A 17,842-nucleotide genomic window follows, 5' to 3' on the forward strand; every position below is an offset into this window, starting at 1 on the left:
TGCCAGGACACACCCTTTAAGGCTGGTGACACTATAATGATGCCAGGACCCTCCCTTTAAGGCTGGTGACGCTATAATGATGCCAGGACACACCCTTTAAGGCTGGTGACACTATAATGATGCCAGGACACACCCTTTAAGGCTGGTGACACTATAATGATGCCAGGACACTCCCTTTAAGGCTGGTGACACTATAATAATGCCAGGACCCTCCCTTTAAGGCTGGTGACACTATAATGATGCCAGGACCCTCCCTTTAAGGCTGGTGACACTATAATGATGCCAGGACACTCCCTTTAAGGCTGGTGACACTATAATGATGCCAGGACACTCCCTTTAAGGCTGGTGACGCTATAATGATGCCAGGACACTCCCTTTAAGGCTGGTGACGCTATAATGATGCCAGGACACACCCTTTAAGGCTGGTGACGCTATAATGATGCCAGGACACTCCCTTTAAGGCTGGTGACACTATAATGATGCCAGGACACTCCCTTTAAGGCTGGTGACGCTATAATGATGCCAGGACACTCCCTTTAAGGCTGGTGACGCTATAATGATGCCAGGACACACCCTTTAAGGCTGGTGACGCTATAATGATGCTAGGACACTCCCTTAAAGGCTGGTGACACTATAATGATGCCAGGACACTCCCTTTAAGGCTGGTGACGCTATAATGATGCTAGGACCCTCCCTTTAAGGCTGGTGACACTATAATGATGCCAGGACACTCCCTTAAAGGCTGGTGACACTATAATGATGCCAGGACACTCCCTTAAAGGCTGGTGACACTATAATGATGCCAGGACACTCCCTTTAAGGCTGGTGACACTATAATGATGCCAGGACACTCCCTTTAAGGCTGGTGACACTATAATGATGCCAGGACACTCCCTTTATTTAGCGAGATGCGACTTGCGGCACCTGCGTGTGTGGCCAGGAGGGGGCGCTCGTCAGAGTCCCGGCCGGCTGCACGCAGGAGGATGGGGAGGAGACCTGCACAGGGAAACCCCGGCCCCGCTCTCTGGAATTCCAGGCAGCGCTGCGGACGGAGAACTCGCGAGCTTTGGCCGCCGCCGCCGCCGCAGCTGCTTCCCTCGCGAGAGCACCGGGTCGCCATTCGTCGTGACGTCACTGTGTATTGTTGTGAGGGGGAACGGGAGCGTCCCAGAGCTGTCAGCTGAGCCGCGACGCCGCCACGCCATTGTCTCCTCCGCTCAGTGCCCGTGGATCCCCCACGTCATAAGAACCATCAATGAGATGCCAACATGAAAGACAAGAGGAAGAAGAAGGACCGCACCTGGGCCGAGGCTGCCCGCCTGGTAGGTCCCGTGCCGGCTGCCCCGCGGGGTGCGGGCTTTGTGCTGTTAGTGTGCGGCACATGCCCTGGCCCCATTCATACTGCTGCCCCAGCATGGCCCCCGGTGACACCGCCTCTGAGGCTCCAGTGTGGCCGAAGATCGAGCCATGTGATTGGGCCATATTCGGTACCGCGCACTGAGGAGGCGCCGCCGCCAGTCACATGACATTGTGTCCAGCGTCTGTGCGCTGCATGGTCGTATGTCAGCGTAGTATACCGGGGCCACGTCACAAAGTAACCGACCTTGACTGTGCCGCACTATACTGTCTGTGCAGGGGCAAGTGGTGTCACTGCTATGGCGCTTACATGTCATTGCTGAATGGTGCATACCTGTCACCCCTATATGGTGCATACATGTTACTGCTATTGTACATACCTTTCACTGCTATATGGTGTATACTTGTCACCACTATTGTTCATGTCACTGCTATATGGCCCATACCTGTCACCGCTATATGGCCCATACCTGTCACTGCTATATGGCCCATACCTGTCACTGCTATATGGCCCATACCTGTCACCGCTATATGGCCCATACCTGTCACTGCTATATGGCCCATACCTGTCACTGCTATATGGCCCATACCTGTCACTGCTATATGGCCCATACCTGTCACTGCTATATGGCCCATACCTGTCACTGCTATATGGCCCATACCTGTCACTGCTATATGGCCCATACCTGTCACTGCTATATGGCCCATACCTGTCACTGCTATATGGCCCATACCTGTCACTGCTATATGGCCCATACCTGTCACTGCTATATGGCCCATACCTGTCACCGCTATATGGCCCATACCTGTCACCGCTATATGGCCCATACCTGTCACCGCTATATGGCCCATACCTGTCACCGCTATATGGCCCATACCTGTCACCGCTATATGGCCCATACCTGTCACCGCTATATGGCCCATACCTGTCACCGCTATATGGCCCATACCTGTCACCGCTATATGGCCCATACCTGTCACCGCTATATGGCCCATACCTGTCACTGCTATATGGCCCATACCTGTCACTGCTATTGTACATGTTACTGCTATATGTTGCATACCTGTCACCACTATCGTACAAGCATGTCACCGCTATATGGCGTACACCTGTCACCGCTATTCCACATGTCACCGCTATATGGTACATACATGTCACCGCTATACGAAACATGTCACCGCTATCGTACATATGTGTTATTGCTATTTGGTGCATGCATTTCACCGCTGTATGACACATACCTGTCACCGCTATCGTACATGCATGTCACTGCTATATTGTGCATGCCTGTCATCGCTATAGTGCATGTCACATACCTGTCACCACTATCATACTTGCATGTCACTGCTATATGGCGCATAGCTGTGACTGCTATTGTATGCACCATATAGCAGTGACCGGTACAATAGCCGTCATACATACCTGTCGCTGCTATAGGGCACATATCTGTCATCACTTTCGTACATGCGTGTTACCACATTATGGTGCATACCTGTCATCGCTATCTTATGTGTGTGTCACCGCTATATGACGCATACCTATCACCACTATTGTACATATGTGTCTCCGCTATCATTCATGCCTGTCACCGTTATATGGCGCATACCTGTTACCGCTACCAAGTGCTTGCCTATTTCTGCTATGTGGTGCACACCTGTCACCTCAATCGTACATGTGTGTTGCCGCTATACGGCGCATGCCTGTCACTGCTATATGGTGCATACGTGTCGCCGCTATCATACATGCCTGTCACTGCTATATGGTGCCTACCTGTCACCGCTATCATACATGCCTGTCACTGCTATATGGTGCATACGTGTCGCCGCTATCATACATGCCTGTCACTGCTATATGGTGCATACGTGTCGCCGCTATCATACATGCCTGTCACTGCTATATGGTGCATACGTGTCGCCGCTATCATACATGCCTGTCACAGCTATATGGTGCATACGTGTCGCCGCTATCATACATGCCTGTCACTGCTATATGGTGCCTACCTGTCACCGCTATCATACATGCCTGTCACTGCTATATGGTGCATACGTGTCGCCGCTATCATACATGCCTGTCACAGCTATATAGTGCCTACCTGTCACCGCTATCGTACATGCGTGTCACTGCTCTATTGGGCATATGTGTCATCTCTGTCGTACTGTGCATGTTTGCAATATTGATCTGGTCAATAAAACTACACCTGGTTCTCATGTCACCTAAACCCAATATGGTGCCACACTGGGAATATAGGTGTGATTGCCCCATACCCATTGCCTTCTGTATGTAGCGCTCACGTCAGGAAGTGAATATTGTCATGATCCGTCAGATGTTAGGGGGAGCTTGTATATGTCATGCTTCATAGTATGGGGCTTTTTACTGGAAATCTGTGCGGTTTGTGCATAAAGTTCCCTGCAAATATGAGTAATATGATTTATAGATAGATATGTGCTGGTGTATGTACATTGCCGGCGAGCACACGGTAGGTAATACATGGGTCATACCCTGACTATTTGTAAGTGGTTTATAAAGGTGATCACATAACACTGGGTTTATGTCGATCAATTTCTGGCTGCCATTGTATGAAATCATTATATACGACCGTGTCCCCCCTCCTCCTGAGCACAGTGTCACCATTATATACGACCGTGTCCTCCCTCCTCCTGAGCGCAGTGTCACCATTATATACGACCGTGTCCTCCCTCCTCCTGAGCACAGTGTCACCATTATATACGACTGTGTCCTCCCTCCTCCTGAGCACAGTGTCACCATTATATACGACCGTGTCCTCCCTCCTCCTGAGCGCAGTGTCACCATTATATACGACCGTGTCCTCCCTCCTCCTGAGCGCAGTGTCACCATTATATACTGTACAACCGTGTCCTCCCTCCTGAGCGCAGTGCTACCATTATATACAAACGTTTCCCCCTCCTCCTGAGCGCAGTGTCACCGTTATATACGACCATGTCCCCGCTCCTGCTGACCGCAGTGTTACCATTATATGTGACCGTGTCCCTCCTCCTGAGCGCAGTGTCACCATTATATACGACCGTGTCCTTCCTCCTGAGCGCAGTGCTACCATTATATACAACCGTGTCCTCCCTCCTGAGCGCAGTGCTACCATTATATACAACCGTGTCCTCCCTCCTGAGCGCAGTGCCACCATTATATACAACCGTTTCCCCCTCCTCCTGAGCGCAGTGTCACCGTTGTATATGACCATGTCCCCGCTCCTGCTGACCGTAGTGTCACCATTATGTGACCGTGTCCCCCCTCCTCCTGAGCGCAGTGTCACCATTATATATGACTGTTTCCTTTCCACCCCTCCTGAGCGCAGTGTCACAATTATATACGACCATGTCCTCCCTCCTCCTGAGCACAGTGCTACCATTATATACGACCGTGTCCCTCCTCCTGAGCGCAGTGTCACCAATATATACGACCGTGTCCTCCCTCCTGAGCGCAGTGCTACCATTATATATGACCGTGTCCCTCCTCCTGAGCGCAGTGTCACCAATATATACGACCGTGTCCTCCCTCCTGAGCGCAGTGCTACCATTATATACGACCGTGTCCCTCCTCCTGAGCGCAGTGTCACCAATATATACGACCGTGTCCTCCCTCCTGAGCGCAGTGCTACCATTATATATGACCGTGTCCTCCCTCCTCCTGAGCGCAGTGTCACCATTATATATGACCGTGTCCCCCTCCTCCTGAGCGCAGTGTCACCATTATATGCGACTGTTTCCACCCCTCCTGAGCGCAGTGTCACCACTATATGTGACCGTGTCTCCCCTCCTCCTGAGCGCAGTGTCACCATTATGTGACCGTGTCTCCCCTCCTCCTGAGCGCAGTGTCACCGTTATATACGACCATGTCCCCGCTCCTGCTGACCGCAGTGTCACCATTATGTGACCGTGTCCCCCCTCCTCCTGAGCGCAGTGTCACCATTATATATGACTGTTTCCTTTCCACCCCTCCTGAGCGCAGTGTCACAATTATATACGACCATGTCCTCCCTCCTCCTGAGCACAGTGCTACCATTATATACGACCGTGTCCCTCCTCCTGAGCGCAGTGTCACCAATATATACGACCGTGTCCTCCCTCCCGAGCGCAGTGCTACCATTATATACAACCGTTTCCCCCTCCTCCTGAGCGCAGTGCTACCATTATATATGACCGTGTCCTCCCTCCTCCTGAGCGCAGTGTCACCATTATATATGACCGTGTCCCCCCTTCTCCTGAGCGCAGTGTCACCATTATATGCGACTGTTTCCACCCCTCCTGAGGGCAGTGTCACCACTATATGTGACCGTGTCTCCCCTCCTCCTGAGTGCAGTGTCACCATTATGTGACCGTGTCTCCCCTCTTCCTGAGCGCAGTGTCACCGTTATATACGACCATGTCCCCGCTCCTGCTGACCGCAGTGTCACCATTATGTGACCGTGTCCCCCCTCCTCCTGAGCGCAGTGTCACCATTATATATGACTGTTTCCTTTCCACCCCTCCTGAGCGCAGTGTCAATTATATACGACCATGTCCTCCCTCCTCCTGAGCACAGTGCTACCATTATATACGACCGTGTCCCTCCTCCTGAGCGCAGTGTCAGCAATATATACGACCGAGTCCTCCCTCCTGAGCGCAGTGCTACCATTATATACAACCGTTTCCCCCTCCTCCTGAGCGCAGTGCTACCATTATATATGACCGTGTCCTCCCTCCTCCTGAGCGCAGTGTCACCATTATATATGACCGTGTCCTCCCTCCTCCTGAGCGCAGTGTCACCATTATATACGACTGTTTCCACCCCTCCTGAGCGCAGTGTCGCCACTATAAGTGACCGTGTCTCCCCTCCTCCTGAGCGCAGTGTCACCATTATATGTGACCGTGTCTCCCCTCCTCCTGAGCGCAGTGTCACCATTATATGTGACCGTGTCTCCCCTCCTCCTGAGCGCAGTGTCACCATTATATGTGACCGTGTCTCCCCTCCTCCTGAGCGCAGTGTCACCATTATATGTGAACGTGTCCCCCCCCCCCCTCCTTCTGACCGCAGTGTCACCATTATATACAACCATCTCCACCCCTCCTCCTGAGCGCTGTGTCACTATTATATATGACCGTGTCGCCCCTCCTCCTGAGAGCAGGGGCACCATTATATACGACCGTGTCCCCCCTCCTCCTGAGTGCAGTGTCACAATTATATATGACAGCGTCCCCCCTCCTCCTGAGTGCAGTGTCACCATTATATACAACCATCTCCACCCCTCCTCCTGAGCGCAGTGTCACCATTATATGTGACAGTGTTCCCCCCTCCTCCTGAGCGCAGTGTCACCATTATATACAACCGTGTTCCCCCCTCCTCCTGAGCGCAGTGTCACCATTATGTGACAGTGTCCCCCCTCCTCCTGACCGCAGTGTCACCATTATATGTGACTGTGCCCCCCCCCCCTCCTCCTGACCGCAGTGTCACCATTATATATGACCATGTCCCCCCTCATCCAGAGCGGAGTGTCACCATTATATACGATAGTGTCCCCCTCTCCTTCTGACCTGCAGTGTCACCATTATATACGACCGTGTCCCCCTCTCCTTCTGACCTGCAGTGTCACCATTATATACGACCGTGTCCCCCTCTCCTTCTGACCGCAGTGTCACCATTATATACGACCGTGTCCCCCTCTCCTTCTGACCGCAGTGTCACCATTATATACGACCGTGTCCCCCTCTCCTTCTGACCGCAGTGTCACCATTATATACGACCGTGTCCCCCTCTCCTTCTGACCGCAGTGTCACCATTATATACGACCGTGTCCCCCTCTCCTTCTGACCGCAGTGTCACCATTATATATGACCGTGCCGTGTCCCCCCTCCTCCTGAGCGCAGTGTCACCATTATATATGACCGTGTCCCCCTCTCCTTCTGACCGCAGTGTCACCATTATATACGACTGTGTCCCCCTTCCTCCTGACCGCAGTGTCACAACATTCAATACATGGTAAAGTGGTCTCCCAATGAGTAATGCTACTGGTCCATAGGATAGATGGTAAATGTAAGATCACCAGGACCGGCGTCCATCACATGATCAGGTAGGAATGAAACGAGAGTGAGCCTGTGTGACCCCCCCCTGCTCCGATCACATCTGTGGGAAAGGGAATGGAGCTATGGTTGAGCATATTACCTCTCTGTTCACATGGGGGACGTTGGGACCATTATACTCCAGGTTGCTGGGGAGTCACGGATACGACTCCAAGTGATTCTACACTTCTCACCGGTATAGTGAATAAGTGATGTACTCCCCTTTAAGGCCGCTTTCACAAGTCAGGATTTGTAGTCACAACCAGAGGTGATAATTCTTCCATTATACTTTTTTGTTGTCCAGATTCAATTCTTGGTTTTGGTTTATAAAAGTGGATGAAAATTCTGACCAAAAAGCTCGTGTGACGGCCATCTGAGGAGAATTACAGGTCATCAGCACAGATGTCTGTAATAGGGGCCTTTGTTTTCGGACTGAAAAGGGAGTGAAAGGTGTCAAAAATTTTTGGGTTGTTAGATAGTGAGGAGATCAGGGTGGTGAAGTAGGTCTGTTTGGTGAGGTGAAGGGCCGAGTTGTAGGTCCTCAACATAAATTTGTAGTGGATGAAGTTTTCTGGTGTGCGGGTTTTCCTCCATAGGGGTTCGGCACTCCTAGAGCATTGCTGGAGAAATCTAGTTTGCGATGTGAACCCGGCTGTTTTACTCTATGTTTGGAGGTTCTGAGGGTGAAGGGCGCTACTTGGTCAAGGGTGCTTCTGAGAGTGTCATCGTAGTGGTGTACAGCCAGATCAGGACAGGAAAAAAGAGGAGTTTGGGGACTATTGCCGTATATACTCGAGTATAAGCCGAGGCACCTACTTTTGTCACAGAAAACTGGGTAAGCTTACTGACTCGAGTATAAGCTGGGTATGCATTGTCCCCTCATCCCTGTCACTGTATGCATGGCTCCCCTGTCACTGTATGCATGGCTCCCCTGTCACTGTATGCATGGCTCCCCTGTCACTGTATGCATGGCTCCCCTGTCACTGTATGCATGGCTCCCCTGTCACTGTATGCATGGCTCCCCTGTCACTGTATGCATGGCTCCCCTGTCACTGTATGCATGGCTCCCCTGTCACTGTATGCATGGCTCCCCTGTCACTGTATGCATGGCTCCCCTGTCACTGTATGCATGGCGTCCCTGTCCCTGTATGCATGGCTCCCCTGTCCCTGTCCCTGTATGCATGGCTCCCCTGTCCCTGTATGCATGGCTCCCCGTCCTATCCATATTATTACAAATCCTTTCTTGTATAGTGATTTCAATAGGGTCAGACAAAATCTGATCGCTGTGGAGGTTTAAAAAATAAAATCTGTCTTGGTGACACTATCCATCCCCCATCCCTGTGATTACACTCATTTCTGTGTGCATGGATCCTGGCTGTCAATGATCACCTATACGGTAACAACTCCATCCTCTCCATTATCAGTAAATGTGAGATCATCTCTCTTATGTAAATGATGACCAGCACCATCCTGACTAATACCCTACATTATTTTAGTGTAATCCAGTATTAAAAGCAAGAAACGCTGCACAAAATGTTTAGTGACACACGAGTGAAGAACTCATGACTTGGTCCTTACCCATATCCTTATAGAAGGGCCAAATCCCGCTATGAAATGACTACGGCAGCCTTCCTTCCTCCTCGGCTGCGCTCCTCCGCTACTGTTAGCAATGATGCATGTAGAGCTGAAATCTCAAACACAAGTTTCCGAACTCTGGGGGGTTGGTAATCTACAACATGAGCATCGACGAAGCTAATGTGTGGTTAGAGTTATGAAATTGGCACCAGCACAGTATAGATGTAGTGGTATGGAATATACCAACAAGGCAGGGGGCAGATATACAATTAATGTGCACAATGTTATGGCAGCAGGTATTAAAGGGAATCTGTCACCCCTTTTTTGAATATGAGCTGCCGGCATTGACATCAGGGGCTTATCTACATCATTCTGTAATGCTGTAGATAAGCCCTCGATGTAACCTGAAAGAGAAGAAAACAAGTTTGATTATACTCATCGGGGGGCGGTCTGGGTCCAGTCTTGGTCCAATGGGTGTTGCTGTCCGGCGCCTCCCATCTTCATACGATGCCGTCCTCTTCTTTCCTTCCTGTTGTGGCTCCGGCGCAGGCGCACTGCTCTGCCCTGTTGAGGGCAGAGCAGAATACTGCAGTGCGCAGGTGCCGGACCTCTCCTGGCACTGCAGGACTATGCTCTGCTCTCAACAGGGCAGAGCAGTGCGCCTGTGCAGGAGCCACGACCGGAAGGAAAGAAGAGGACTGAATCGTATGAAGATGGGAGGCACCGGACCGCGACACCCATCGGACCCGGACCGGACCCTGGGATGAGTATAATCTAATTCTCTTTTTTTTTTTTTTTTTTTTCTTCTTATCTTTCAGGTTACATCGGGGGCTTATGTACAGCATTACAGAATGCTGTAGATAAGCCCCTGCTGGTGGTGCCGGCAGCTCATACTCAAAAAAAAGGGGTGACAGATTCCCTTTAACATGGCAAATATTACAGGTCATGTCCAGGATCAGAATAGAAGTCTGCTTTTTTTTTTTTTCCCCCTTTTAACCCCTTAGTGACAGAGCCAAATTTTAAAAATCTGACCAGTGTCACTTTATGTGGTAATAACTCTGGAACGCTTCAACAAATTCCAGTGATTTTGATATTGTCTTTTGTGACACATTATACTTTATGATAATAGTAAATTTAGATTGATATGTTTTTTGTTTGTTTATAAAAAAATATCAGAAACTTGACAAAAATGTAAAAAAATTAGCAATTTTCAAACTTTAAATGATTATCCCTTTATTTCAGATAGTCATACCATAGCAAAACATTAATAAATAACATTTATCACATGTCTGCTTTACATCAGCGCCATTTGTAAAGTGTTATTTTATTTTGTTAGCATTTTAGGAGGTTTAAAATTGTAGCAGTAATTTTTTATTTTTGCATGGAAATTTACAAAATTATTTTTTTTTACGGACCTATCCAGGTTTGCAGTGACTGAGGGTCCTACATATTGGAAAACCCCCAAAAGTGATACCATTTAAAAAAAAAAAAAACCACCACCTGACATTCTGAAAACTGCTGTCAGGTAGTTTATTAACCCTTCAGGTGCTTTTCAGGAATTAATACAAAGTGGCATGATAGAAATGAAAAAGTGTATTTTTACCACCTAAATGTTAGTAACTTCTGAACAGGCCACTAGAGCCGTGAGACTCTAAGGTCGTTATTTGGTCATGAATTGCCATGGCAAACATCAGAACTACACAATCATGATCTCAGGGTGTCGATGGGAATAAAGAGGGAGAAGCCACACTCTTTTAACTATTTATATTATATAGTCATTATTGACAGCAGCATCTAAGGGGTTAAATAGATATGGACGATGCCAACAATGACCGTGGCTGATACAGCAAGTTGTCAGCTATAGTGTACAGTCAACAGCTGCTTGATTGTCACCTGTATGGGGATGCTATTCTTTTATATCTCAGGTCAGTTAAAAGACGTATTGGTCATTAAGGGGTTAAAAAATCACCCCTCTTTTGTCTGTGGCTTTGTCTGGTATTACAGATCCTCTAAATTCGTGTGACTGTGGTTGGGCTTTAATGCCAGATAAAGCATGATCTAAAGAGTGGCACTATTTCTGGAAAAAAGCAGACCTTTTTTTCCAGATCCATTCACTTGTATGGGAATTGTGGAAGCTACCAAGCACGCTTTTATATACCCATGAGGGGCTACTCCTACCTTTTGTCCACTGAGTGGATTACACTGGAAAATCTCCCACTATGTTGCCCTTAGCCCATGTCACTGCTGGCTCCAACAACTGGGAGAGCTTAGTCCAAGCCTGATGTAAGACTGACATTGCAAGACATTGAATATGGAATGTCTTCACTCGAGGCACTTGTGAACGCCTTAGAAATGTGCAGGCTCACTGTGTGGGTACCGAGGGTCATGGCGGAATATAAATGTCAGAGTGAAAAGCTTTTCCAGATAATCTTCTTGTCCATTGACCCTTTATTAGTTAGGTTTGTTTTACTTGGTTTTAAAGTTTTTCCTAGATATATAAAGTAGCAGTCAACAGTGTGAGCACACCTGTTCATGCAATGGTTTTCCTTGTTCTTTTTGGAATGTACACATTACAGAGTCAGATAAAAGACCTTAGAACTACAAAGGAACACTTATAAAAACAAGGAATAAGGAATAATAACAATAATAATATACACTTGAAAAACAAACCAGAGTATGTGGCAAACTTTAAATTCTTCAATTATCGTACCCCCTTTTTACTCTGACAGCTTTATACATCTTTGACATTTAGTCTAGCAGTTTCCATTGACCAGGTATGATTTACGACCATCGGATTTGTTTTGCATAGGCAGTGTTTCTAAATGGTTCCATGTAGTGCTGAGCTTTATTCCACAAGTATTCTAGCAAAATATGGCAAGAGTCACTCAACTAAGTAGAGAAACGACCATCCATCGTTACTTTTAAACATGAAGGTAAGTCAATCCGAAAAACTTCTATAACCATAAAGGTATCCTCAAGCGGTCATGAAAACCATCAGGCGATATGATGAAACTAGCTCTCATGAGGACTGCCACAAGAAAGGAAGGCTAAGCATTGCCTCTGCTGCAGAGGATAAGTTCCGTGATTACCAGCCTTAAAAAAAAAAAAAAATTTAACAACCTCAGATAACAGCTCTCATAAATGATGTAAAGACATCAATTAGAGAACGACTACTAGAAGCGAGACTTTGTTTGAATTGCTGTAAAAAAAAAAAAAAGCCACTACAAAGAACCGCAAACAAGAAGAGGAGACTTGTTTGAGCCAAGCAAGACGAGGACTGGATTTTATAAATATGTACTTTGGTCTGATGAGTCAAAACTTGAGATTTCTGGTATTAACTTCCATGTTTTGAGAAGCAGAAAAGGTGAGGTGAGCGGATGATTTCTGTTTGTGTGGTGTCCACTGTGAAGTTTGGAGGAGATTGTGTGAATGTGTAGGGGTGCTTTGTTGGTGAAACAGTTGGTGATTTATTCCAAATTCAAGAAACCAGTGCCCATCTTGGCTACCACATACCATCTCACACATCTGGTTTGCACTTAGTAGGATCACCATCTGTGTTGCAACAAGACAATGACTCAAAACTCCCCTACTGGCTAGGTAAGGGCTATGTGACCAAGAAAAAGTATGGAGTTCGGCATCAGATGACATACCCTCCACAATACCTCAACCCAATTGAGATGAGTTGGACTGCAAAGCAAAGGCAAAAGGGCTAATAAGTGCTCAGAACCTCTTGGAGCTCCATCAAGACTGAAAGTAGTTCTTGAGAGAATGCCAAGGATTTGTAAAGCTGCAATGAGAATAATGGGGGGTAGGGTGGCCGTTGAGAAATCCAAGGTTTAACACACATTGTGGTTTGTTTTTCATGTGTTTGATGGCTCCTTGTTTCCATGTGTGTTCTTTTTCAGTTTTGCTGCCTTCAGTCTGAACCTACTATGAACACACTCCAATAAGAACAAGGAAATCCATTGCATAGTGGGCAAATGTATAAAATAATAATCGCGCACATACTTGACAGTCTTATTCCCTGATACTCTAGTGCTCCCCACTGGCGGAAGCAAATGATTAGTTACAGAGGCGTAGACAGAGCGTCATTTCTGCAGCTAAGAAAAGTGTCCGGCAAGGAGCAGCAACAGATACAGCTACCATTATTACATATCTCTGCCTTTGTACAATTTTTTTATTGTCTCAGAAAACACCTTTTAAAAGGGAACTTGTTAGGTGATACATGCTGCTTAAACTGTGGCAGCATATCTCCATCACCGACTGTGTGATCACATCAATATATGTTTGTCTCTGAAACACTCCTGCGTTTCAGAGAAAAACGTGCTTTTAATAACCACCGGGGAACCGAGTCGCACTATTGACTAGTTGTACAGGCGGGTCCCAGGCAGCTGTTCCCTGCCCTCTGACACTGACTGAAAAGCCTCTGTCTAAGGCCAGGATCACAAATGTGAGGAATACAGTCGCGTCTCGCATGTTAATACCCAGCACTGCCGCCGTCACTCAGTATGTGAAGACATCAGTGACAGAGTTGTTTCATTCACACAGCAGAGGCATTGTCACAGAACAGATTACATCAGTGACTGCCATCCCCTGTGCAGATTAGAAGCTGCAGACCCCCATCACTGGCCATCACACAGTCTGTTCTCACTGCTGCCAGCAGCCAAGCCCCATCATTGTCAGCCCAAGCCACATCACTGTCAGCAGCCAGGGACACTGAGGGAAGGAATCACTGACAATGAGTGAGTTATGTATTGTAAACATGGAGTGGCCCAGAATACAGGACTATTTTCCCTCCTCACTAGAGTTTCACTTTCCATAGAAAACTGTTCAGTGTGTGTCTGGGGGAGGAGCAGCTGGGTGGTTCTGCACTGAAGCTGCTAGAGGGGGAGGATTTGTTACTGTGTGAGGAGGGCTTATTGCTATGGAGGGTGGGGTTGTTGCTATAGAGGGCAGGTTTTTAGTAGAGTAGGAGGAAACGACCAGTTCTCATTTCAATGCCAGAACACCCCCCCCCCCCCCCCCCTTGGACGTTCTGCTCAGAAGCAAGAGAGTGATATCTAGAAAACACTGCAAACTGGTGACAGAAGGTAAATTACTTATTGTCACCATTCTGCAGCCCAGATGTGTACTGAGATTATGTGAAAAGCCTGGACAACCCCTTTAAGAGTTTGTCTATACACAATATAAAGCTTCGGACATCCCCTTTAACCTTGTTATAGGCACCAGTTCACAAGACAGAAGCCAAAATAATGTATTTTTGGCTTCCATCTAGCCTGTAGTTTGGAAAGCCTCAGCAGACTTTATTCAGCTACTCGTTATGCAATATGTATTTTCTGTAATGCTTTCTCTATGGACGTTGACATCTAAATAATTTAAACAATTGGAGACCAATTTGACTGCATTCTGATCATTGCCTGATGCCCAGTGTGAAGAATGGCACCAGGGAGATCATGCAGAATCCCCCCATTGCCATCAAATGTGAAGGATGGCACCCGAGAGATCACGCAGAATGCCACCACGTTAGGAACCCACACCCCACCTGACTTCACTATTCCGTCCGAGGGTACATTCTCCTCACACCAATGTAGCATTCTGCACCCCCTGGGTACACATAAGGTTAGCTTTGCTCAGTTTTACACACACCTCCTGTCCACACGAGCCCAGGGAGGCACGTGGAGTGAGAGGATGTGGGACACGCAGTCACTGATGCTCGCTCACAACCCCGACAGGCCCCTTTGGTTAGCATCAGTGAAACAGCGCCTGGTCGGCCCGGTAGTACTGCCACCGGTTCCTCGTTAGATATAGGCACGGTCTGTTAAATAGATTATTTTGGGCCAGAAACCAGCCTCGAAAGTAGCATGGAAAGTTAAGTTGAGAACATGAACTTTGGTGGATTGAGATAAAAGAGCAGCCCAAGGTTGTTATATATTTAATCACTTTAAGGGCACGCTAGACCAAAACACTATAAACACAATGGTTATACATATGCAATGATCAGATATGCAAATACAAGAGTGGTAGGACAAAGTATGCAGAATATAAGAGCCAGTTACCAGTCAGATGAAATGCCTAGCTTGTGGGGGAGGGGTAGCGACATGAGAGGCTTGTGGTCCCCTCCGTTCTGTGGCTTCTCTCCACACAATCTGTCTTCCTGACCTCCCTGTAAAAAATCACTAGGCCATGCTTTACATAAGCATTTAACTTGTTTTGGTCACTCCCCTCCTGCCCCCTGGGTTGATCCTAAATCTTGTATCTGGCAGCTAAAAACTCCTAAACCTAAGATGGGTCATAACTAGAGTTGAGCGAATTTGTTCGGGTCCTCGCTTATTCGGCAAGCTATAGCGCTTACCGAATAAGCTACAGCGGGAACCTGGATACATGGAGCATGCTGGCTGATCGGCGCCATAGCTGCATGTGTCGTGGCTGTGTCACAGCACATGCATGGAGAGCCCAACACTCAGGCTCTCCATGTATGCACTGTGACACATCCGTCACACATGCAGCTGCGGCACTGAACAGCCGGCACGCTCCATGTATCAGGATTCCCGCTGTAGCCTATTCAGTAAGCGCTATAGCTTGCCGAATAAGTGGGGACCTTAACAAATTCTCTCAACTCTAGTCATAACTCCTTAATGGGATGGTTCTTGGGAGGCAATTTTGATGCCATCTGATCTGGCCGGGCTCCTGCTACGTGTTGAGACTAAACACAGCTTTGCTACCTGGCTCTTACTAGCCATTCTCTGTATCTCCCTACCCTGGGATGCCAGAACGTATCGAGACCCTGGAAGGCGTTCGGCCAGTTCCAGAGATCTCAAAAATTTAGCCGATGTGTGGCTGGGATGTACGATATAAGTCCATGTTGTCCTTATGAAATTCTACCTGTCTGAACAAAGCAGTTAGACCACATGGTTTGGATATTAGCTAAGCAAACATTGACATTGCACTGCATATGCCCATTCTTTTTGGTACTTTTTTTCTTTTAGCACTTTTTCAGTCGGGGTCCAATCATCCCTTGAGAAGAATTGCCCCTCACGACTTTATTTAGAAAATCCAGTAGTGTAGTCGGTAAGGAGTTAACGTGAGTCTGCTACACAATAGACTCTTTACCTGGTCTGTATCTCTTTATTAATCCATTGTAGCTTCCTGAGCTTATGGCTTTGCCTGGAGCCTCCATTTCTCCAAGAGCTGCATAAATGTTGAGTTAGGCTACTTTCACACATCAGGTTTTCGGCGTCAGGCGCGATCCGGCGTCGTGCCGGAATGCCGGATCCGGCAAATGTTTTGTAAAACCTGATCTGCCGGATCCGTCTTGTTCTTGACAGACAAAACCGGATCCGTCTCATCCGGTTCATCCGTTTTTCTATCCGTTTTTCGACGGATTACGCCGGATACGGTTTTTAAAATTGACCCTTGTGGCCTTCCGAACGGGATTGGCTACTGGAAAACTATATATAGCATGTTCCTACAGCCCTTCTTTGACAGGTTGTAGAGAAGAAAGTGCAGGTTGGAGAGAAGAGCAAGTTACTGGCGAAGATGGATGTTGTCATTGGAAATATTACCACTAGAAGTTCTGTGACGGTTTCAGTAATGAGGGACAATTTTGCACTATACTTTGTCACCTCAAGGCAGAGTACACTGGCAGGATGACAGAGTGTGAAAGATTTGTGCCCTAACCAAACTTGTGTACCTTCTGGACCAACAGTATATACCTTTGCCAACCAAAGTTGGCTATCTTGTCATGGTCTTACTATTTTTAGCTTTAGGCCACAGGTGTGTACCTGGTTGTGTTTTATGCAAAGTATTTCACCTTTTAACAAAAGTTGTGCACATTGTTAGGAAATCACCAACAATAAACACAACTTTTTAGGTGAAATACTTTGCTTCAAACACAACCAGGAACACAACTGTGGCAAAAAGCTAAAATTTACCCACAGTTATATACTTGGTTTTGAATACCTTTTTACCTTTGAAATACCCTGTATTTAACCTTTTTTTTAAACATAGTTCGCCGCAGAAAGAAATGACAGACAACCATTGTGAAACGATAATTTAACTTTTATTTAAAATTTTTTTTTTTTTTGTAAAATGTTTTTAAAGTGCAAAAAACTTTTTTAATAAAGGTTTTAAACCCAATGGGCATTTTTATTAAAAAACACACATTACAAATCTGTGTAGTGTGGGGTGGAAATACTGCTGGAGGGGCTGCGGGACACTTCGACACTGGGTGTGTGGAGAGAGGACTGGGATCGTGGTGGGGAAGGAACAGTTAGAGGTGAAGGTGTGGAAAAAGCTACAGAATGGGTGGACATGTGGGAGGCAGAAGAGGTGGTGGGCGGTGGAGTGGAGGGTTGGCAGGGACTGTAGGAGCAGATGATGTTGATGGAAAGTTGTATGGGGAAGGAGTTTGGTACGGGGAAGGAGTTTGGTACGGGGCAGGTTGCTGGAAGTGGGGAGATGTCTGGTACTGGGGAGGTTGCTGGTACTGGTGAGGTTGCTGGTATGTAATAGGAGGGGGAGGATGGAAAGTGGCTGGAGGGGGTGCAGATGTAATAGGAGGGGGAGGATGGAAAGTGGCTGGAGGGGGTGCAGGTGGAGGAACTACAGTGGTGGGAGGTGGAGGTTGGGAGGTAACCTGCTGTAGAGCACCGTGGCACGAATGCATTACATGCATCTGCTGGGTAGGAGATAGTGTTGCCATGCGCTCCACAACAGACCTGAAAAAGGTGTGGTTTGGCGAAGATCTTGCTTCTGAATGCATGGTTTGCAGAAGTGTCTTCACCTCCAGAATGCTGGAGTTGATCTGCTGAAAGCCTGCAGAGATTTGCTCTGACAAGAC

The 17,842-nt window shown here is 47.5% G+C and overlaps 1 protein-coding gene across 1 annotated transcript in view; it reads left to right on the plus strand.

The window, feature by feature from the left end:
- Positions 1 to 946: 946 nt before the first annotated feature.
- ASXL3 (ASXL transcriptional regulator 3) overlaps positions 947 to 17,842 on the plus strand; it is a 147,661-nt gene continuing 130,765 nt past the window's right edge. Inside the window, exon 1 of the mRNA XM_073583737.1 lies at positions 947 to 1,322. Within this exon, the coding sequence (XP_073439838.1) occupies positions 1,269 to 1,322 (54 nt within the window). The 5' untranslated portion in view covers positions 947 to 1,268. The remainder of the gene's footprint in view (positions 1,323 to 17,842) is intronic.

The sequence above is a fragment of the Dendrobates tinctorius genome, unplaced genomic scaffold, assembly GCF_039654945.1.
Source record: "Dendrobates tinctorius isolate UK_male_01 unplaced genomic scaffold, ASM3965494v1 ptg000081l, whole genome shotgun sequence".
NCBI classification, from domain to species: Eukaryota; Metazoa; Chordata; class Amphibia; order Anura; family Dendrobatidae; genus Dendrobates; species Dendrobates tinctorius.